We start from the raw sequence: 21,798 nt of genomic DNA on the forward strand, positions 1-21,798 counted from the left end.
CGAGAGGGATGATTAAGAGTCCGCTCCAGGATAATGGGTAGATCCCAGGCCTGGTGGGATTTAGAGGCCACCGTGGCCGATGTCTTGCCCTTGTTTGGATTTTCTGGGATATGCCACCTGGAGCCAGGGGCCTGGGACCTAGGTCACAAGTCCTTGCCCCTCTGCCATCCCTCCTTTATCTGGGTCCCCCCTCGGGTCTAGTCTCTGGCTCATCCTCGAAAGGGAGCGGTCAGACATGAGCCTGGATGTAGGCTCACGATGGCAGTGGGCAGGGGCACGGTGGCCCGGCAAGGTTGTAGCCACCTGGGAAAAACCAGCTCGAGCCTCTTCCTAGCCAGCCGAGCTCTGCAGGGCCAAGCTGGTGACGCTCAGCTCAAGGGTTCCAGGTCGTGCAGTGTCCTCTGGACCTCGGTCCCTGGAAAAGCCCACTAGGAAGGGGGTCGTTGAGCCCGGGCATTCGGGGTCCTGTAGCTCAACCCCTTCTCTCCACATACAGACTGGGTTCCCTGGCAGCATGCGGTACAAAGGGGCTCTTCCCTTAGGGGATCTTGACAGGTAAGAGCCTCTTGCTTCCAGAACCCTTCAGCCCTCCAGAAGGCAGGGTAGAGATGGACATACCAGGTTCTAATCCAAACTCTGCCACGTGCTTGCTCTGTGACCTTGGGCAAGTTGCTTACTCTCCCTGGGCCTCAGTTTCCTCATCTATATAATGGGGATAATGATGCATCACTATCAGGTTCACGTGAGGACTCAGACCAGGGCCACAGGTAGCAGGTCCCTCCCTCTTTCTTCCAGAGAAGGTGAGAAAACAGCAAAACGCCAAGAGTCCAAAGGGCAGGCTGGCAGCCCCTGGCTGACTCTGAGGGCTCCCAGGAGGCAGAAAGGGAAACTGAGGCAGCGAGTGCTGGCGAGAGGCTGCTGAGAAGAAGGTGCTGGTGGCAATAGGCGAGGAGAGCGGCAGCTATTTATTCTGGGGGTCCTGACCCCAGACACCCTCACCTCCCCCACTGCCGTCTCTCTGCTTGTTCCAAGCCTGGGGGCCATGAGGCCGGGAGCCGGAATCAGGAGGAAGGATGTGGCTGTGAGTCGGCTGCTCTGTGCACGGTGAGGGAGAAAGGAGGATGAGGCTCTGGACCTGGAACAGCAGAGGGAAGGGATGAGGGGCCGTGAGGCCCAGGCCCTGGTCCTCCTGCCCTCCTGGCCACCGCAGACCTCTGACCCCGAGTGTTTGGCCCCGGGGGGCACAGCCCTGGCCCTGCCGAGCAACCCCCACCGGTACCTCAGAGGAGCGGGCAGGTCTGTGTGCCCCTTCCCTGGACCTCACCCTCCCCACCGTCTGCCCCAGCCTTGAGACAGAAGCCACCTTGTTCCCCAAAATGAGGCTGGCACCGCCCACCCAGACCCACCTGGCTGTGCCCTCAGTGCTGGTCCAGGATGAGGGGCACCTGGGCGCTGTCCACCCGGGGGGGCAGCCGCTCGCCCGTGCGCACGTTGAACATGGGCAGCGTGGAAAGCGGCCGGGGCACCTCACGGCTGGAGGCCATCTGTCGCAGCTCCTCGGTGTTCCCGCGGATCGTGCAGTGGTGGACCATCTGGATGCTGGGGGCACAGAGCCGGCAGAGTCATCAGCCCCGGGAGTCAACCCCGGTGAGGTGCAGCGCGCCGCTGGCTGCGAGCCCCCCTGCCGCCTCCCCCACCTGGTATGTAGGGGGAAGCTCGCACACACGACAGGTGAGGGGAGGACAAACTGGAAGGTCTTCGGTGACAGCTCAGTGGCCGGTAATGGGAGCAGAAGCCGTGGCTGCAGACGGCCTGGATTCAAAGCCCTGTGTCCCTGGCAAGTTGCTTAACCACTCTGCACCTCAGTTTCCCCAGCTGTAAAATGGGGATAATAATAGGACTACCTTCTAGCGCTGTAGCAGGAATTAGGGGAGAAAAGTGTTTTTAGAAAAGCGCCTGGAGCATGGTAAGAGCTTCCGGGATGCTAAGACATGAAGAGACACCCACGGTGGATATATTATTTCCAGAGGCCGGTGTCTGCTGGGCTTTATATACTGATGACCCTGTAGGACCCTTCCAGCACTCAGCTCCCTCCCCTAATACTCCCCTAATACTCTCTCCTACCACTGACCGTCCAGCCCTCCCCGCCTCATCCCTGTCTTAGTCTGACAAACCTACCCCCTCTCTCTTCCCACCTCCCACTTTTGCTCACGCTCTCTCCTGCCTGGCCTTGACAGTCTCATCTTCTGGCTCCTCCCGTCTAGCCTCCCCTGCCTTTGTACCTTGACCCCTCCCAACCTGCTCCAGTCTGCCCCCAGCACCAACTAGCTCTGGACACCGAATCTCTTCTTTCTGTCTTTATTTCAGACCAAGGCTCCTTGAGGCCTGCACCAAGCCCCGGGCTCAATGGGCCTGGAATCCCCGCGTCCTTCCTGAACTCAGTTTCTTCCCAGAAGGCTCAGCCTCGTTCTCATCTGACAAGTCTCATGAGCTTGCTTTCCGCTGTCTGGGGCAAGCTTGAGTTCACTCTGAGAAGGAGGGTCGCACAATGTAACCTAGCACGAAGACTTGCTTTGGGTTCGAATGTGAGTTCTACTCCTTACTGGCTGTGTGACCTTATGCACGTCACTTAACTTCTCTGTGCCACGATTTCCCCGACTGTAATGCGGTTGCTGTACAAATTAAATGAGTTAATGCAGGGAAAACAAATCTCTCCTGGTCAGCATCACGGCAAGCGGCAGCTAATATTACAGGGAGCTTGCTGTTGCTATCATAATTATCAATGTTGTTTTGTTATAGCGGGCCCACTGCTGTGCTTAGCCTCCAGTAAAGGGATGTTTCCAAGCCCCTTTCCGCGAACCCACCCACATTTGTGAGTCCAGCTTGGAGATATTTTCCCAGACTACTGGTTGCCAGGTGAGACAGCACGAACCTTTCATCACAAACAATAAAGGGCTGGGGCCCTAGGCAGGGCGGAAGCTACCCTACTTGCCTCTGGGCTACTGATCAAATGGGGAAGGGGCAATGACCCCCACCCCTGTCCAAGTCTCAGTTAGTGGACTGAGCTAGACTCCAGCTAGACTCCGGCTAGAACCTGACAGATGAGACGACAGATCAGACTCTCTAGCTTCACGCCGAACGGGCCACACTCCTCCTCGGGGTGGGGGAGTAGGACCAAGTCCTGTCTGGTTGGCGGGAGGGGGTGGGGTCACCCTAGAAGGCCAGGGTAGGATCCAGATGAGCTCTTGAGTCTGGAATTTGGCAAGCAGAGTTGTCCAAAACACAATTTTCCATTCCCAGGCAAGGGGAGGCTGAGGGAGAAAGGAAGTGAGAAACATGTGGATGCTTAGGGCTGGAGGCAGCTGGGCAGGTAATGCCCTGGGTAGGAGAAGGGCCTGAGTTAACGGGCCCCCTCCCTGCCCCCAGCCCCACATCTGCGTCTCATTACTCTGGCAACACACACAGGTGGAAAATGTTCTGGGGGATGTTTTTCCAGAGCAGGAGGAGAAGCCAGACCCGCACCGCCTTCTCCCACAGTCCTTCCACATCAGCACTTGGACAGACGAACGAAGGGGCAGGCATTCCTACACATGCACACACACACACACACACACGGCCCACTACCAACACACAATGCTCGAGCCCTGTCTGTGGCACACAGACCACACGAGAGGGTCAGGCTGGACGGCTTTCTGGCCAGCAAAATCTGATACGGACCGCAGAATCACAATTTGCGGTTTGAAAAAAAAAAAAAGGTAGTTTCAAAAAACTTTTGAAAAAACGGTAGACATTGAACAAGCAAAAACAAGAATTGAATTTGTGGAAATAAATCGACGCAAGATCCAAACCAACAAGGGCTAATATGGCACCTGGTAAACCTGGGGATTGATTCAAACTTGATGAAGATTTTCTGATACCTTCGGAGCTACAACACTGACCCAGGAAAGCTGGCCGCTGGTGGAAATATCTGGTCAGAAGAGAATTTCCACAATGGCAGAAGATGTGAGTGATCAAATTGGGCATGGCCAAAAAAATGGAAGAATGAAATCTTCCTTGAAAAACGTACATGGAAAATCCTCCACCTCTATGGGAAAAAATTCTATCAAATAAAAATGAGAATAAGAAAAAAAAAAAAAAAAAGCAGAGGCTTTCCATTGCTTTGTGGTCAAAGATGACCAAGGAATCAAATCGACCTAAGTAAGTTGAAGAAGTACATTTCTGTTCACTCTGGAAAATATTTTCCCCATAAGAATTCACAACGGTTGATGGGGCACCTGGGTGGCTCAGCTGGTTAAGCGTCTGACTCTCGATTTCAACTCAGGTCATGATCTCATGGTTTGTGAGTTTGAACCCCGCGTAGGGCTCTGCGCTGACAGCACAGAGCCTGCTGGGGATTCTCTCTCCCTCTCTCCCTGCCCCTCCCCTCCTCTCAAAATAAATAAATAAACTTAAAGAAAATTCACAAATGTTGGTATAATTCTGATTCTAAAACTGTTTCTATTCCTCAACCCAATGGGTTGCGATGGTGGGGTCAAAATGGTGGGTTGGAAACCAGGGTCTCAGAACACCCTGAAATCAGCTGGCACATTCGTTTCAAAACACGCATGCGGATGGGAGGCCCCACACCTCAGCCCTTCTTCCCGGGGTACCTGGCTTGTCAGATGCCCACACTATCTGGCAGTTCCCGTCTGCACCTCCCAGGAGGGAACGATGGGACTATTGTGACCCTCACAGGATTCTGGTGACCTCACAATGTCCCCCTGAGGTCACCACAGAGATAACCTTGCCGCCTCCTGCACCTGAGGCACAAGTCTGTGAGGCCAGCCGTGGGTGATCATCCTTTGTCCTCCTTCTGGCCACCCAGGGGAAGGCTTGGGCCGGAGCCCTCTGCGGGCGGAAGCCTCTGAGGGAACCAGGAGCAGAGACTCACCTCACCCACCGAGGAGAGACCGAGGGGAGACTTCCGGCCACCACCCTGGAGGTCCTTGCGCCTAGTTCCCTTCACCCGCCCCAGGGAGAGATGCAGAAAAACACTTCGCTGCCGCCCGCATCTCCACCCTTGGCCTCGAACGCTCTGCAGGGTGCAGGCCGGCAGGCCAGCCCATCCGGAACTCCTAGCGAGAGTGAGACTGGGTGCCCAGCCAGCCCCAAAGTCCGCCAGAAGCCCAGCATATCCAAGGTGATCCTGGGGGTTGTGGCCCACAAGGGGGCGCACAGACACGTGACGCTGGCCACGCTGAAGAAGGCCGTCGCCACCGCAGGCTACAACATGACCCGAAACGCCTGGCGCTTCAAGCGAGCGGTCAAGGGGCTGGTGGACAAAGGCATGCTCAAGCAGGTGACCGGCAAGGGGGCCCTGGGCTCCTTCCGCATTGGCAACAAGTATGCCTCCAAGGTCAAGGGCAGGTCCCAGAGCCGGCGCCAGTCTAGGCAGCGCCGGTCTGGGCAGCGCCGGTCTGGGCAGCGCAGGTCTGGGCAGCGCCGATCCGGGCAACGCCGGCCTGGGCAGCGCAGGTTGCAAGCAGGCTCCCAGAAGGGGCACAAGCGACTAAACAAGGGGGTCCGCAGGGTGGCCAGATGTCGCCGCAATTAACGAGGCAAGCCAGGCAAGCAGGCAGGGGTGCCAGGCCCGCCAAAGGCTCAGTGCAGTGGAAATAAAAGGAGCCTAACTTATTTCACATCTGCCTCCTGGAATCTTTGGGGCTCAAGGGGGTGGGAGGGGAAGAAGGCTAGGAACAGAGGAGGGTAAGGCCGTGGGGAGCGGGCACCTGGGCAAAATAAGGGTGAGACGGATTTGGGAAGGGCTGGGGGAATTGAAAGCATCCACAGACATTAGCTATTTCAATGACAACATCAGTGATGTTGAAGGTGGAGAAACCAGGGCCAGAGAGTGTCATGGTAATTGTGTGACAGAACCCAGCCTGGAACCATATATGGTGTGAGAGTGTCTGTGTGTGTGTGTGTGTGTGTGTGTGTGTGTGCGCACGTGCAGCCTCTTAGGTTGCTTCTCAACCCCCCCAGGGTGGCAGCGAGCCCCCAGACCTGGCTGGCTCCCCACCCTTGCCCATCCCAGGTTAAAGTCTTCCGTGGAGACCAGGAAATGAGAAGGCTGGGTCAGGAAAGGTCAAGCCCAGCAACCAGTCAGCCCAGAACTGGAGCTCAGAGGCCAGGGGCGGACCCCACCATCCCAGAGCAATCTGGCTTGTCTGTGCTGCTCATGGAGGTTAGAGGGTCCACCCCAACAGTCTAGGGGGGCTCCCACCCAGCCCCCTGTTTTCCCCTACTCACTCAGAGGTGGCCAGGTCTCTCTTCAGCCTGTGGGAAAGCAAGGGAAGGGATTAGTTATTACCCATAAGCCTCTCCTGGTTCCAGGCCAGGCAAGAGGTCCCCACTCCTTTCCTGGATGAGGCTCCCTGAGAGGTCTGCGTGCCTGGGCAGCCACAGTGCCCTCCCTGCCCTCTGTCCCCCACACTCACCGTCCCTCCCGCCGGCAGCACATGATGTAGGCCAGCAGCAGGGTGAGTAGCAAAGCCACCAACAGTGGCACCAGGAGGGTGACCAGAGCATCAGTGATGAAGTCTCGGGCCGTGGCCTCAGTGGGTGGGCAGAAGAACGGGTCATATTCCAGAATCCCATCGCCTGGGGTGGGCGCGTCATCTGCAGGCTCTGGCACTGACTTATCCACCTGCTCAGAGAACCCAGTTGGCTAGACACAGAGACCCCACGGGGACAGGGCAGGGGTGCCCCCATGCCTGCCTCCCCCAGCTTGACCTAGCAGGACAAGCACTGGAATAAGAACCAAGACAGAAAATCTAGGAGAGGCAGGTCTATACAGTGGTTAGAGCACACCTCTAGGGTCCTCCCGCCTGGGTTCGGATCCTGATTCAGACAAATGCTATGCTGGATGACTTACCTCCAGCTGCCTCAGTTTCTTCCCCTGCAAAGTCAGAATGCTAATAGTGGTACCTGTCTCTGGGGTGGTGGGGAGGGTAAGACATGTTGATTGGATAGTGCCTAGCACACTGCAAGTGCTCAGAGTTGTTGATTATCAGTCTTTGGCCGCACTGTCGGTCAATTCACAGGGACAGAGTATTCCAGGGGTTCCCAGCCCGGGGAGCCGGGGTCCCTAGGAACCCTAGATAATTCTGTTCAATATCCCAAAGGGCAGTAGCGAGCATCTTTGGTTTATAACTTGGAGGTGGAAACTATCTGGAAACTATCCCAGGCAGATTTGGACACCTTGGAAGGAAGCAGACAGAGCTGTCCCAAAGAGTACCCTTGTGGGGAAAGGGTGCTGGAATTGCTCTACGGGAGTGAAGGTTCCAACTATTGGGACTACTGGAGCCAGGAGATGCCTTTCCTGGATTATGGACTCTGTCGCCCTCTCGTGGGATGAGGTGGAACTTCGGAGCGCGCGCATTCGAGCACGGCGGGGTGGGGGAGGGGGCGGGGGGGGAGGCTGTTGCGCGCAGTGTCTACTCAGAGAAAGAAACAGGAACAGAGAGATGGGGTGGGGAAGAAGGGTAGGGGGGAGACTGTGATGGGGCGCATGCCCCATCCCCATCCCCAGAGCCAGGGTCCCTCCTCACCAAGGACACATTGCACCAGTCCACACGAAAGTGAGGTGCCAAGGTGTCGTAGCAGGACAGAAGCGGAGGCTGGCCCTGGGCGCAACGAGCATGGCTGTCGGGAGATGCCACCATCTTCAGGCAGGTGGAGAAGGGTGAGGCCGAGCCTACCTTGATGTAAACCCTGGGCCCAGATAGAAGCCACGGTTAACAAATTGGGGAGGGGATGTACACTGGGCATTGGAGGTTTGAGGGTTGCGGGGCCACCTTGAGACCTGGGTTATGGGTGAGAGTACATAGCTCCACATCCTTCTAGGGGGCCTTACACTCCCACGAATGTCTTTGGATAGCTGGATCGTTTACGTCCTCGTAGGGTACCAGGGAGTGCGCCGTTTGGGGTAACTAAGGTTTGGGCTCCTCCTCCAGGTGGCCCTCCCGGACTGCACGCTTACCCTTCCTTGCGACCCTCAATGGGAAGGGGGACGCGACCCCCACGGTCCAAGGCAGAGGTAACGTTGAGTAGCTGGAGCTCCCCTGACTCCCAGAGCCCTCCCAAGGCTGTGAGGAAGCGACTGGCGGGCGTCGAGGGCAGCACTTCCTCCACATCGTGGCTTCGAACCAGGAACTCAGCCTGGTAAGGCAGCAGGGGGCCTGGAAATGCCAGGTTGGCACCCAGTTCTGCATGGATCCTTCCTGAGCCTTCCCCCTACCCACACTCAAGCCCCTCCCCATGCCCCCTGACTCCTCCCTTCCTCCCTAAATCCCCATGCATCACAGGCCCCAAATGCCCTCCCCGTGGCCTCAACGACTTGCCCAAGGCCCCACACACTGTCAGCAGAACAGCCAGTTTCTACAACTCTAGAGCCCTCCCATGATGCCCAGCTCCCACTACGCCCAAGTGTCCCCTTCACACCCCCTCCCTCCCTTCCAAGGGAAATCCCCCGAGACAGGCTTGGTGGGTGGGAGTGGGGCAGGGGTATGGCTGGTGGTACCTTCTGGGTCTCCAATCAACAGCACCAGCCTCTGCCAGGTGGTGTCAAAGCTGTCCCGATTGTACGCTATGACCTGGCAGGGGGAGGGGATGGGGAAGAGGGCTGAGGGATGGGGTTAGGGGACAAGACATGTGGAGAGGACAGAGACGCCCTCACCTAAGAGGCATCTAAATTATGTAAATGGACATGAACGAATGCCCACATGGGACCCAGCCACTGGGGTCCCTGCTGGTACCTCGATGACCTGGCGCCCACGATCTTCTGGGGTGGGGGTGCCGTAGAGGAAGCCAGGGTGGTGGGGGCTGCGCTGGGTGTAACGGAGCCACCGAGGCAGGTCTGGGTGTCCCTGGAGGTGGGCGTGGTAGGTGATAGGGACGGTGGGTGGGACATCTGGTGAAAGGGAGGAGATTGGAGAAATGACCGGAGCCTTCGCCAGCCCCTGGCCAGTCCCCAGCCTTCCGCCCAACGCCCTTGGGGCCCCTCTCACCAACGTGCTCAGAAAGACTGGGGAAGGTTTCCTGGTCCAAGGTGTGGACAAAGACGCGGCCCACAAGAGGCTGCAAGGTGGTCTGCTGGGCCTCCGTGTCCCCCAGCCCTGCCAAGGGACCTGTGGGGACCCCAGAACCCCCAAACACATGCATCAGCCTTAGTACCAGGCAGGGGATAAGCTCCTGGTGCCCCTAAGAGACAGAAGTGGTGGTGGCGGGGCGGTGGGGGGGGGGGGGGGCTCTCAGGAAAGGACAGGGTGGGGCCTGGCTGTGACAAGTCCTAGACCTTTGTCGGTTTGGGTTCGTGGGAGCCCCCTCCCCCACTCATTTTAGGCTTCCTTGGAGGAGTCACAGTGGGCGGGGACTGCTGTCGGCCTGAGAGGGGTGTGAGATGGGGGGGTGGTGTATGTGTGTTAAAGGCACTTGGAAAAGAACCCTTAAGAATGCTGGGTGTCTGGGAGGCTGGAGGGGAGGGGGAGAGGGAAGGAAATTGTGGAGGAGGTGGGTAGCCATTCTGGAACCCTCTCCCCTTTCCCCGCATACACGGGAGAGAGACCCACAGGAGAGGCCAGGAAAAGCTGAGCCAGTAGGATCCTGTGCCCCAGGGAGAGTATTTGCCCCAGCGGGCCCCCCCACCCTCACGGCCAAATTTAGCCTGGGCCTAGAAAGAAGGCAGACCAGCCAGCCCATTAAAGGGCCCACGACGCTCCGGGCTTGTGCCGTCAGGCCCACCTCGGCCTAGGGCACCCCACCCTTCAGAGCTCCCGGCCCCCCACTTCCCGGAGCCCTGCTCCCAGCCCCATTTCCCTGGACCTCCCACCGGACACAGCATTAACACCCCAAAGTCCTTCTGGCTCCTGCCCCCAGACTCCTCCCCTGAGGGACCTCTGTACTTTCGCCTCTCCACCCCTAAATCCTGTCCCTTCATCCTGGGCCTCCTCCCAGAAGAAGGCCCCAACTTGCCCACAAGGAGAAGAATCCAGATTACTGCTGCTGCCATGGCTGCCCCAGCCTGCCCGGCCCCTGTGAGTGACAGAGACAGGAGCGGTGGGGAGGAGAGAGGGAGTGGAGGAGGGAGGGGAGGAGAGAGGGAGGGACAATGGGGAGGTGTCCCAGAGCAGCTGGCCCCAGCTTCTGCCGGCGGGGGACTCCCCATTCCCACCCAGAGCAGGCACTGACCCTGGGGTGGACACTCTCTTCACATGACAAGGTCCCTCCAACGATCCCCTCCAGGTGGTCAGAGAATGTTTTCTAAGCCACTAACCTGATTCCCCCCTAAAAACACTAAGGGCTCCCCCTTGCCCTGAGTGTCCGGCTGTCGATGGCTTTCAGACCCTGCCTGTACCTGGCCCTCCTGTCCAGAATCCCCTCCTCTCCCCACTACCGACCACACACACACTACCCCAGGGCTTCTGCACAGCCTCGCCCCACCCCTGACACACTCCCCTAAGCCTCCCAAGTGCCTTGCACAAGCTTAGAGTTCCCTTCCTGCCCTCCTCCGGCCGGCACACTCCATCACCTCGCAAGGACTCGGCACAGGCCTCCTCTCCTCCCTGAAGTCTCCCTTTGCCCCCTCCTTCCGCTAGGCTGAGCTGGGTGGCCCCTTGGCCCCTGTCCACAGCATCGCGGGGCGGACCAGAGTCTTATTATCTTTGTATCCCTGGATCTGGTGCAGGCAGGTGTAGGGGACTAGGTGACGGCCTCCTTCCGAGTACGCTGAACAGCCGGGTGCCTGTTCACCCAGCCCGTGTCTCCAGACCCAAGTACTCCCAGCGTGTACCCCAGGTCTGGGAAGACAGACTGCGGCCTGCAGGCCTGGACGCACATCCCCCCCTTGACCACTCAGCTGGAGACGGGGGGCGTGAAAAACTCAATTGCCCTCTCTAGGCTCTGTTCCGGCAACTACAACTTGGCCAGGACACTGCTTACCTCTCGACGCCCTTGTGAGGAAGCCTCAACATCATGAACTCTGGCGCATGCGTACAGGGCACCTACCGCGTGCCAGGCACAGAGGAAGCCTCCACGGGCAGCACCCTGCCCCCCACGGAGCTTGCACACCACCGGTGGGTAATGACAGGTAATCCCCTGCCTGCCACTCTGCTCCAGGCTTTACGGACATTTCCGGGCAGTAACTCGTTCCATTCCCCCAGCAGTTCCGTGAGGCGTTACTTTCATCCCCATTTTCAGGTGCGAAAAGGGAGGCATGAGGGCCGCTTGGGCTTCCCCAAGGCCATACTCCTGACCAGCTGAACACATGTGAACCACTCAGCCCAGTGCCCTACTCAACCCCCGTGGCGGCGGCTGCTCTTGCTGGTGGGGCACCCTTCCCCCTCCTTCTTGCCTCTGCCCAAGGATCTTGGTCCAGGCGCGAAGGGGGTGGGGTGCCCTTCTCTTTGGGGGCTTCTTGGAGGAGACAGAGGGGACTCTCCCCAGCTGCCCTGAGGAGGAGGCAGAGACCCACAGGTGCCAGGGTTCCAAAATGCTCTGTGTTTCAGTGAGCACCCCTCCCGGGCCCTGAGATGAAGGGCCCTGGCATCTCACCGCCATACCCAACACCCCAAGCAAGGGTGGCGGGGCCCGAGGGACAGGGTGTCGGCCTGCCGGCGGGAACGACTAGCACGTGGGCAGCTTACTTAGTCCTCGTCTTTTTTGCTGTCTCTCCACCTGACCGTCCCACCCGTCCCTGGAGAGCCACCAAATTCCAGAGTCAGCGTCCACTCAGGCTCTCAGGCAGGGCAGGCTTTGTCCCAGAATCACCTGGGCACCTGTCCGCCTTCTCAGAGATGGAGGGCATGAGGGAGAAAGGTTCTGGAGAAAGCACAAAAGTCAGAGGGCTCTGGGCGGGGGAGGGGGGAGGCAGAGGTGCCAGAGACTGGCTGGCGGCCCAGGCCTCAGCCCCTCCGTGGCTCCATGTGACTCCTCTGCTATATTTGGAGCGACCCACTCACACCCTCCGCTGTTTTCAGGAAGCAGGGCCCGAACCCAGTGCTGCCAGGCCCACAGAGGCCAGCTTCCTTACGGATCCTTCTCCCCTCCGCCTCCAAACCAGGGGACCCGGGGACTGTGCCAGGGGTCAGCTGGAAGTCCCCTGTGGCCCACCAGAGGACCTCACCCACTCAGAGCTATCTGGATGGTAACCTGCCTCTGTAACTCTCAACACCTGTGTTCCTTGGGAGCCTGGGCGGGGGATGGGGGGTGCGGACAGAGAGTGGGGTCACACATCCTTCAACTTCTTACTTTGCAAATTTTACCTGAAACCGAAGTCCACAGCCCCCCCGCCCCGGGTGGCTCAGTCGGCTGGGCCACTGACTTCGGCTCAGGTCATGACCGATCGTGATCGGTTCGTGAGTTCGAGCCCCGCGTCGGGCTCTGTGCTGACAGCTCAGAGCCTGGAGCCTGCTTCAGATTCTGTGTCTCTCTCAAAAATAAACATTAAAAAAAAAAAAACCCAAAAAACTAAAGCAAAACCAAAAACAAAGCCGAAGTCTACAGTTCTAATAAAAGAACGAACTGCCACGTACCCATCCCCCAGCTTCAATAGTTAGCAGCTCGTGGCCAATCTCCCGTCACATATACGACACCCGACTTTCCCTCCTAATTTCCTCTGTCAATACTTTGGCATGTATCTTTGAAAGATAATGACTCTTTTTTAAACAAGCACAATCGTTACACCTAGTGCCTTAGTATTCCTTAAAGTTAATAATAATTCCTTAAATCAGATAGTGTTCAGATTTCCATCCCTCAAAAATGCCTTTTTTTTTTAAATGCATTTGTTTGAATCAGGATCCGAATAAGTACACACACTGCAACCGATTAATGTGTCTCCTTTATATTTCTTTAAATCCATTGGTTCCCTATCCAATCCTCTCTCTCTCTCTCTCTCCCTATCTTTTTCCTTGAGGGAACCAGGTCATTTGTCGTGCAGTTTTCCAGTCTGGGTTTTGCTGATTTGCATCTCTAGGGTGTTCTTTAACATGTCTCTCTGGCCTCTGTACTTCCTGTAAATTGTATTTCCTGTACATTGTTATTTCCTGCAAATTGTAGTTGGATTGAGAGTCCTGATCAGGCGTAGGTTCTATTTTCTTTAGCAAGACCGCTTCACAGATGGTGGTATTGCTTCTTCCATCCCGAAGCACGGGCAACCACTGATGCTCTGTGCCTCATCTATCAGCCTTTCCCCGCCCCCCTTCCCAAAATGGTGATATTCCCATTCAATCACTCCTTCCTTTATTGGCTGGAATAATTCTAGACCCAGCAACTGCCCCTCGCTTACTGTTTGGTTACTGAGTGGTATGAAGGCAAGGTGGGATAAATACTTGATTCTGTTCTTGTATTTACCAATTTTGAGATAATGAATTGATTCTCTAGCATCCCTCGAACTTTGGCCGGTTAGCTTTTTTTTAAAAACGTTAGTAGCATAATTATGACTTTATGGCTTTAAACATATTTGATCTTCAATCCACCGTGACTGGTATCGCTCCTGACCTTCATACTGTCCCTTCATGAGCTCCCGCTGTGGCCCCCTCCCGCTGGAGCATCCTTCTGGGGCGACTGCATCCTTCTGGGTCATCTCTGCATCTCAGTGTCTCAGCCTAGTCTCCACCTGTGCCACCCGCACCTGTCTCCCCAGCCTTCCACCCGACCTTCGCCTGTCAATGTCTCAGTTTAAGTCCTCTGGTCCTTTGTCCCTGGCTCTGCCCATCTCAGTGAATATTTCCTGAATGAATGAATGATTGAATGAATCAATGCATCATCTCCCCAACTCTCTCAATCTACTCTGTCTCTGTGAGCCTCTTGATTTCTGAAGGCCATATTTTCTTCCTCTGTATCTGCAACCGGGGATTATTTGTTGTCACGAGGGACAAAGGAAAGGGATTCTCATCATTGTGATCTGATTGTCGCATCTGCCTCCCAGACTCCACCCACATCTTTCCTCCCCTCCTCTTCGCCGCCCCCGTCCCACAACAAAGGATGTGATCTGTCAGTCTGCCACGAGAGGGCGCGTTCGCGGCTGCGACCCGGACCTGCGCCTGCGCAATGTTGGGACAGAGCCCGGCCTGGTGGGGGCGGGGGGAGGGGTCGGGTAGGGGGGCGGGGGGAGGGGCGGGAGCGCCCCGCCCCGGGTTGGGGATGCACGTCACTAGTGTTGGCAGAGAACCGCAGCTAGAGGAGGCGACGCTAGAGGAGGCGACGCAGGAGGAGGCCGACGGCCTCGAGCCTTACCTCGTCCTCCCCTTCCGGGTCCAGAGGATGTTCTTCCAAGTGGGGAGGAGAATCCGCATGGAGGCAGGGAACTGGACACAATGCCCTCTTCCCCACCATCCTCATCATTGGTTATCAACCCTCTGACTTCCAAGCACGTCTATCTTTGCCCACGGCATTGGGGGACACCATTCTGAGGACCTAAGGGTACCCAGAATCCGCCCTTTATCCTTGAACTTCAGCCCTCAAAGAGGTTTCTTGAAGCCTTGTGACCGCCCAGGGCAATCAATCCTGAGTCTGAGAATCCCAGAGACCATCCCTGACCAAACTTTTTAGCTTACAGGAGAAACAGAGAAGGGGAGGGACAGTCAGAAGTCTCACAGCACAGCATTCTGCCCAGCTAGCTCTCCGGACACGGACACGGAGCGGAGGGGAGACACTCCTTCCCTGGAAAGCGGGGGTAATAAGAACCAATGAGATAATGGAAGTGAAAGTGCTTTGTAAATTGTATAAAGCTCTGGAGAAAGGAAGGGGTCTTTTATTTATTTATAGCTGACGGTGCAAGACAATAGCTGCCCAGGGCCAGCCCACTGGCACAGCCCGAGAGCTGGAAGAAGTCAGATTTAGAAGCTACTGCTCAGTGATAGAAGGATTTGGGAAAATAAAAGAAAGGAACTCTCTGACATTTTTCGCGGATGGTATGATTATTTATATAGAAAATCCAAGAGATAACAGGCATGTCATGAGGGCTATTAAGGGAGATCAACAAGGTTGCTGGACCAAAATTAACATCCAGATGCAATTAAAATACCAAATGCCACGGTGTTCCTGGACACTCGCAATGTTACTGGAAACTGTAATATATTTTTTTAAAAATAAATTATTAACAATACTATTAAGATTGGGCAGAACCCTGAAAAAACCGCGCGGATCCTTATGAAGAAAAACTGTGAGCCATAAAACTATAAAAACTCTAGGCTATCAGAGGAGTAAGTGGAGAGATGTATTGAATTTAGGGGTGAGAAGCCTCAGTGTCCTGAAAACAGCTCTCTCCGTATTAATCTTCTGATTCGATGCGAGTCCAATAAATACGCCAATAGGACTTTGCAGAGTCAGGCAAGGCTCTTCTAAAATTCATACGGAAGAGCTGGGGACCAAGAGGCCAGACAGTTCTGAAAAAGAATAAGCCCCTGACAGATACCAAGACTTCTTTGAAAGCGATATTAATGAAAACAATGTGGTATCAGTGCCGGGCTAGACAAAGAGATCAATAGAAGAGACTGCCCAGAAACAGATCCAAGCATATGTGGGAACGTGATTTATGATGTCAGCAGCATTGCGACTCAGTGAGAGGGAATAGGCTATGCAATAAAAAGGGTCTGGAATTTTTTAAATAATAATAAACAAAAGGTTAGCGTCCAAGCTAAGGTTAGCGTCCAAGAAAGAACTCCTGCAAGCCAATAAGGAAAGCACAGACGTTTCGAGTGCCACCCCAAATGGCATTCTTTCCCTTCCTCGCTGCTCATGGAACCCTGGTCTGATTCAGGAATCAGGAGTCTAGGCTTTTGAGAAGGCTGGGCCTTCCCCAGCTGCGTCAGGTGAACGGCGATCGGTCTACATATAGCATAATTCAGTTCCTCCGGTCCGTGGCTGGCTTAGGGGTGGACGTGTATGCGATTCTGGCCGCCAAGACCAGAAGGGAGATCTCCTGTGGGGCTTCTGGAAGAAAATGTCCACTTCCTTCTACCTTCTGGACATTTGTCTGCACACGACACCTGGAGCAGAGGCCACTTTTGGGGACCAGGAGGGGCTGGTCTAAGAGGCAAGCCACCGTGATGAGGAGGATATTGTGGAAAGATGGAAAGAACCTGGTCCTTGACTGTCACAGCTGAGATTCTGAATTAACCAACCCTGGGACTTCTTGCTATAAGGAGACAACAAAATTCCTTTTTTGCTTAAAGCACATCTAGTTGGGCTTTCTATAACTTGTATCAAAAGGTACAACAGGGGCGCCTGGGTGGCTCAGTCAGTTGGGCGTCTGCCTTTGGCTCAGGTCACGACCTCACGGTTCAGGAGTTCAAGCCCCGCGTCGGGCTCTCTGCTGTTGGCATGGAGCCTGCTTCAGATCCTCTGTCCCCCCTGCCCCCCTCCCCCACCTCTCTGCACCTCCCCCGCTTGCACGTGCACTCTCTCTCTCTCAAAAATAAAATAACACGTTAAAAGAAAAAAAAAAAGGTGCAATGGATAGCAAAGGAGACGGTCAGAAGCAATTCGACCAGAGGGAACCCAGGTGGCCAACAAGGATGAGAGAGTGCTCGACTTCGTAGGCAGGGGACGCAGGCTCAGATGAGATACTGCTTCACACCCATCAGACCGACAAAAATAAAAAGTCTCCCAAGAGCAGCTGTTGGCAAGGATGTGGTCAGACAGGACATCTTGTACAAACGTTGGTGGCGAGGGCACAAAGTGGAGCCGTCGCTGGGGAGAGCAGTGGGGCGGAACCAGACAAGTTGAAAGTGTGCCTGCCCACGCCTCCGGCTCTCTGCTCCGAGGTGTACGTTCTCCGGACGGGCTCACACGAGTACCGAGGTGTTCACTGCAGCCCTGTTTATAATGACGAAACACAGAAACACCTCAAACGCCCTTCAGTAGAGAGGAACTGATAAATAAATTGTGGCTTATTCCCCTGCCGACATGACAACCAGAAGTTAAAGTGAAGGAATCGAAGCCACACGTGTCGGTGTGGCTCCGCTGTGAAAGTCCCGCCAAATGAGAAAAAGACACAAAATGATCCGCACGACAGGAGGGTGGTTATATACATCCCAATAGTGGAAAAAGCGTTACTGTCTCCTGCTTTAGGAAGACATCAATGTGTAGGGGAAATATCAAATTACGGGCTAGACTTAATAAAGCGAGGAAATTCTGATCACATGCTACAACACGGAGGAGCCTCGAAGATGTTGTGCCAAGCGAAATAAGCCAGGCACAAAAGAACATATGCTGTATATGATTCCGCTTGCATGGGGTACCGATAGTTGTCACATTCATAGAGACAGACAGGAAGTAGAGCAGTGGTTGCCAGGGGCCGAGGGGAGGAAGACACGGGGAGTTGGTGTTTAAGGAGTACAGGGTTTCAACTGGGAGGACTAGAAAGTTCTAGACATGGACGGTGGTGTTGGTTGGTTGCAGGACAGTGTGAATGTCGTCAACGCTACTGAACCGAACACTTCAAAGGGTTGAAAGAACCAATTTTATGTTATTTTCCATATTTCACAATTTAGAAAAATAATGAACTTGTGGGCTATAAAGGATGCATCCCAAATTTATGACGGTGGGTAGGGTGGGCAAGGGGACCCGGGAGAAAGAGAAAGCACCAGCTTCCGTGTTCTGTTCTCTTCTATGAAGGAACCCGAAGCAAAAATGATGCAAGGCTAGCATTTGTAAATTCTGTTTGTTATGTGATTCTCTGAACTTTTCTTATTTCTAAAGAAACTTTTCAAACTGAAATTATATACGTCATGTATCATATATATGATATGAGATCATACGTATCATATATGATATGTATGAGATCATACATATCATATATGATATATCTCATATATCATAGATATCACATATATCTTCACACTTTTTTTAAGAAAGAAGAGTTTTCTGAAATAGAACTGCTCTGAAGTGGCAGGATTTGTCCCCTCGAGGTCACCCGAAGCACAAGGGGTCGAAAGTGAGAGGCGGGAGAGCTGGCCTATGGAGGTTGTACCTATGCCAGGTGCCACACCAGGCTGAGCCTGGCAGAGCCAGGTGGGAAAGGGGCCGGCATGGGCAACATTTTCTCTTCCCTGACCCAGAGCAGGTGAGGCAAAGGCGGATGGAGGAAGGGAACTCTGAGAGCCGGTCTCCTCCTCAGGCACCCACTGCACAAGATCCAGAGAGCAGATGAAAAACAGAAGGCACCATCCAAACACAGGAATGTATATTATTAGCAGTTGGAGCAGGCACTGGAGTCCTTCGAATCCGCTGCCGACCAACTATATTGCCCAATCCTTCCGGTTAATTTTTTTCTTTGACCTCCCTGCATGTCTCTCGAGCTCCCACAGCTATGGCTGTCTGCGTTGCAAAATACATATTTACAGGCCCTCTAAGCCTGGCTAAATATAGGCTTTCTTTTAAAGCAACTGATGAGTTGGAGAAATCTTTCTTCTGTCCCATCCCTTCCCCACTCCCCAACACACACACACACACACACACACACACACTGACTCTCCTTCCACCGGTGGGCCCCAAAGGACCCCTGTCCTTGCTTAGGCAATGGGGGACTCTTGAGGCATCAACAGCAGGAATGAAAAACCCTTTGGGAAGTGGAGAAGGGAGGTCACTTTCACTTCAGGGATGACCCCAAAAGATCCGGAGGACCTTCAGGCAGGGGGCGTTTATATTTCAGAAGTCCACACAATAGACCTCAGAAGGAGGGGCGCCCTGGTGGCTCAGTAGGTTGAGCGTCCGACTCTTAATTTTGGCTCAGGTCATGAACTCACGGTTTCAGCATCAAGCCTTGCATCAGGCGCTGGGCTGAGCGTGGAGTCTGCTGGGGGTTCTCTCTCTCCCTTTCCCCCTTCTCTGCTTTCTCTGTCTCCCTCTCTCTCGCTCTCTCAAAAATAAATGGACATTACAAAAATTAATTAAAAAAAATACAGCTTAGAAGGAAACAAGAGGCTGGAAGCTTCATAAAGACCCGCACGGATGGGGCGCCTGGGTGGCTCAGTCGGTTAAGCGGCCGACTTCAGCTCAGGTCATGATCTCTCGGTCCGTGAGTTCGAGCCCCACGTCGGGCTCTGTGCTGACAGCTCAGAGCCCGGAGCCTGTTTCAGATTCTGTGTCTCCCTCTCTCTGACCCTCCCCTGTTCATGCTCTGTCTCTCCCTGTCTCAAAAATAAATAAAATGTTAAAAAAAAAAAAAAAAAAAAGACCCACACGGAGATGCCAACGTGGACGCCCAATTTTGGCCACACCTGCTCACACATGTGCACACACCTCCATACATGTTCAGATGCACACGCAGGCAACAACAGGAGACTTACCAAGCTCCTACTCTGTGCCAGGAGCTGTTCTAAATGCATAAAGCACTCACAGAACTCATTTAATCGTTAACACTCTGAGGTTGCTATGTTTTCTCCAGTTTACAGATAAAGAAATTTGCTAAAATCCCTTAACTGGCAAGTGGCAGGTTGGGAACAAAGACAGTCTGGCTTCAGAGCCCCTGTTCTGCCTGGCTCCACAGAGAGTGGGGGAGCCCCAGGGTCCCCTGTGCTCAGGAGACTCACTCAGACATACAAATTGAGCTTTCTGAGGAAATTAGGCTTAGGGAGGGAAAATGACTAACCCCGGGTCACCCAGCAAGTGCACGAAGCTATGATTCAGTTCAGACCTTTTGAACCACAGCCTAGTCTTTCCTCTAAAACCGGGTAAGTCACTTCCCTCTGCCTGTGTCTCAGTCCTTCTCACTCCCCTGGGAAGCGGTCAACCAAGGGCCACTAAAGCCCCCCCCTCCCCCCCCAGCAGCACCGACATCCTGGATTTATGTTATGTGAGAACACACACGCCTTTCCCAGCATCTTCCTATCTGCTGAAGCCCCTGGCAGAGGAGGACAAATGAACGGGAGTGATTGGGGCGGGGACTACTGGCTCCCCACAAAATGGTTGAAGGGCAGGGTCTAGGTCGGCCTCTGCTCAGATGACTGTGGCCACAGAAACACAACGTTCACAGGATGAGTCTCAAGGCCCCAGGGCTGGGAAGAGAAGTCAGCCTTGGCGCCCAGCCCAGGCCTGAGCCCAGGGCACTGAGGGCTTGGGACTTATCACAGATCTCCTTGCCTTCATCACCCGTGACACCTGGTGTTTAAAACTGGCCAGCCTCGAGGAACAGTCTCAGGAGGCCCTCATCAGATCTGGGGCTAGGTGGAAAATGGGGAGGGGCTCTCTCAGAAGGGTCAAGGGCAGATGATCTCTCCCTGTAGAAGCCCCCAGGCTTTTGATCAAGAACCCGGAAAGGCATCTCCTTCCCCACATACCCTACTTTCTGTGTTCCAGCTACTTTATTCTGTTTATCTTCTCAGAGCAGAGACACCGAGTGACTTTCCCAAGGTCACACAGTTAGCAAGTGAAAGAGCCCCGATTTGATCTCTGACAGCCTAGCTCCTGGGTCAGCTTTGGGAACCGCCTCACCCTCTCTTCCAGCGCAAGGTGAAGAAGGAACTTCCATTTATAAACATTTTTTTGGTAATGTTTATTTATTTTGGGGGGGGGCAGAGGCAGAGAGTGGGAGACACAGACAACGAAGCAGGCTCCAGTCTCTGAGGTGTCAGCACAGAGCCCGACGTGGGGCTCGAGCTCATGAACCAGCGAGATCATGACCTGAGCCGAACTTCCACTTAAAGACCACAAGACAACTTGGCCATCAAGGCCTTCTCCACACAGGACTACAGAAAGAATGATTAAATTACCCTGGGGTGTGGGGTGCTGATCCGAAGGAGAGAGGTGAGGATTCACGGTGACAGGATGGAAATTAGGTTTAAATCTTTCCATTTGGATGGTAACCCTTCCAAAAGTACCCTCACTGCAGGGGGGATTACTGCTCCAGACAGGCAGGGAGGGGGATGGAAGAGATTATACCCCATTCCCCACTGGTCTAGCCTAATCTCACAGGCCAGCCGGCTTGGTGCCTGACCCCAGGGAAGGAGTGATGGTAAAGCATTTACTGCTCCTTAAAAGCTTCTTCGGGAATTCTGGCTGGGGGTGTCGCTGAGCTAACCAGGAGCCCATGAAATAATAATCCCGCTCATTAGCCTCAGCCTTCCAAGCTCTGGGCTGACTCCACCCGCCTGCATCCCAAAGCACTTAAAAGGGTTTCACCCTTGGAAGTCTCAGGACGAGGGAGATCCAAGCACCTCGGTAATCCAGTTTGCCCCCCATGCTGCTGCTGCTGGAGGTGTTGGGGGTCCCAGGGTCACTGGTCCTGACTGCTGGTTCTCAGCTCCTCCTCCCACCCTTAGAAGCCAACTTCCCCACCTGGCCAGAAGCGTGGGCCCAGACCCCTTGGGCTGGGACCAGTTAAGATGACTCACCAAAGGGTGTGGGAGATTCTGGGCAGAACACCCAGGGGCCTGCGCCCTCCTCCAGTCCACACAAGAGTTTCTGGGGACACTGTCCAAACTTCCATCCCCTCAGCTAGGTGAGATTTCTGTCTCACCCAACTTCTACAGAGGGGTCGGGGGACCTTCGAGGGGAGGCGGGATTCCAGCTCCAGACTGGAACTTGGAAACCCAAGTCCCAAAGCTTGTTCTTTAAAGAGGTCTTCTAAAAAGGGCTAGGAGGGAGGGGAGATTGAGGATGGTTTCTTCAGCCTGTCCCATCCCAAAGTGTAAAATTGCCGGCGGGGGGGGGGGGGGGCAGGGGAAGGGGAGGAGGGGGGGAAAGGGCAGAAAGCAACCCCGGGCAGCTGGGCAAAGGAGGCAGGTGTCCCTGGAAAGCCTGAGGTCTGGGTTCATTTCC

The 21,798-nt window shown here is 54.7% G+C and overlaps 1 protein-coding gene and 1 long non-coding RNA gene across 2 annotated transcripts; one reads left to right on the forward strand and one right to left on the reverse strand.

The window, feature by feature from the left end:
- Nucleotides 1-947: 947 nt before the first annotated feature.
- SGCA (sarcoglycan alpha) lies at nucleotides 948-10,092 on the reverse strand. The gene is made up of 10 exons (XM_042916216.1): nucleotides 10,012-10,092; nucleotides 9,048-9,167; nucleotides 8,796-8,950; nucleotides 8,561-8,633; nucleotides 8,021-8,219; nucleotides 7,590-7,752; nucleotides 6,477-6,685; nucleotides 6,289-6,315; nucleotides 1,407-1,599; nucleotides 948-1,135 (listed from the first exon to the last, which is right to left on the reverse strand). The coding sequence occupies exons 1-9, from the start codon at nucleotides 10,046-10,048 to the stop codon at nucleotides 1,419-1,421; spliced, it is 1,164 nt and encodes a 387-aa protein (XP_042772150.1). The 5' UTR covers nucleotides 10,049-10,092; the 3' UTR covers nucleotides 948-1,135; nucleotides 1,407-1,418.
- On the forward strand, nucleotides 9,997-18,402 carry LOC122206751. Its single transcript, XR_006196570.1, has 3 exons — nucleotides 9,997-10,073; nucleotides 10,936-11,111; nucleotides 18,099-18,402. It is a non-coding gene; the product is annotated as an uncharacterized LOC122206751 (long non-coding RNA).
- Nucleotides 18,403-21,798: the final 3,396 nt, after the last annotated feature.

Source organism: Panthera leo, chromosome E1 (genome assembly GCF_018350215.1).
Source record: "Panthera leo isolate Ple1 chromosome E1, P.leo_Ple1_pat1.1, whole genome shotgun sequence".
In the NCBI taxonomy this organism is placed as follows: domain Eukaryota; kingdom Metazoa; phylum Chordata; class Mammalia; order Carnivora; family Felidae; genus Panthera; species Panthera leo.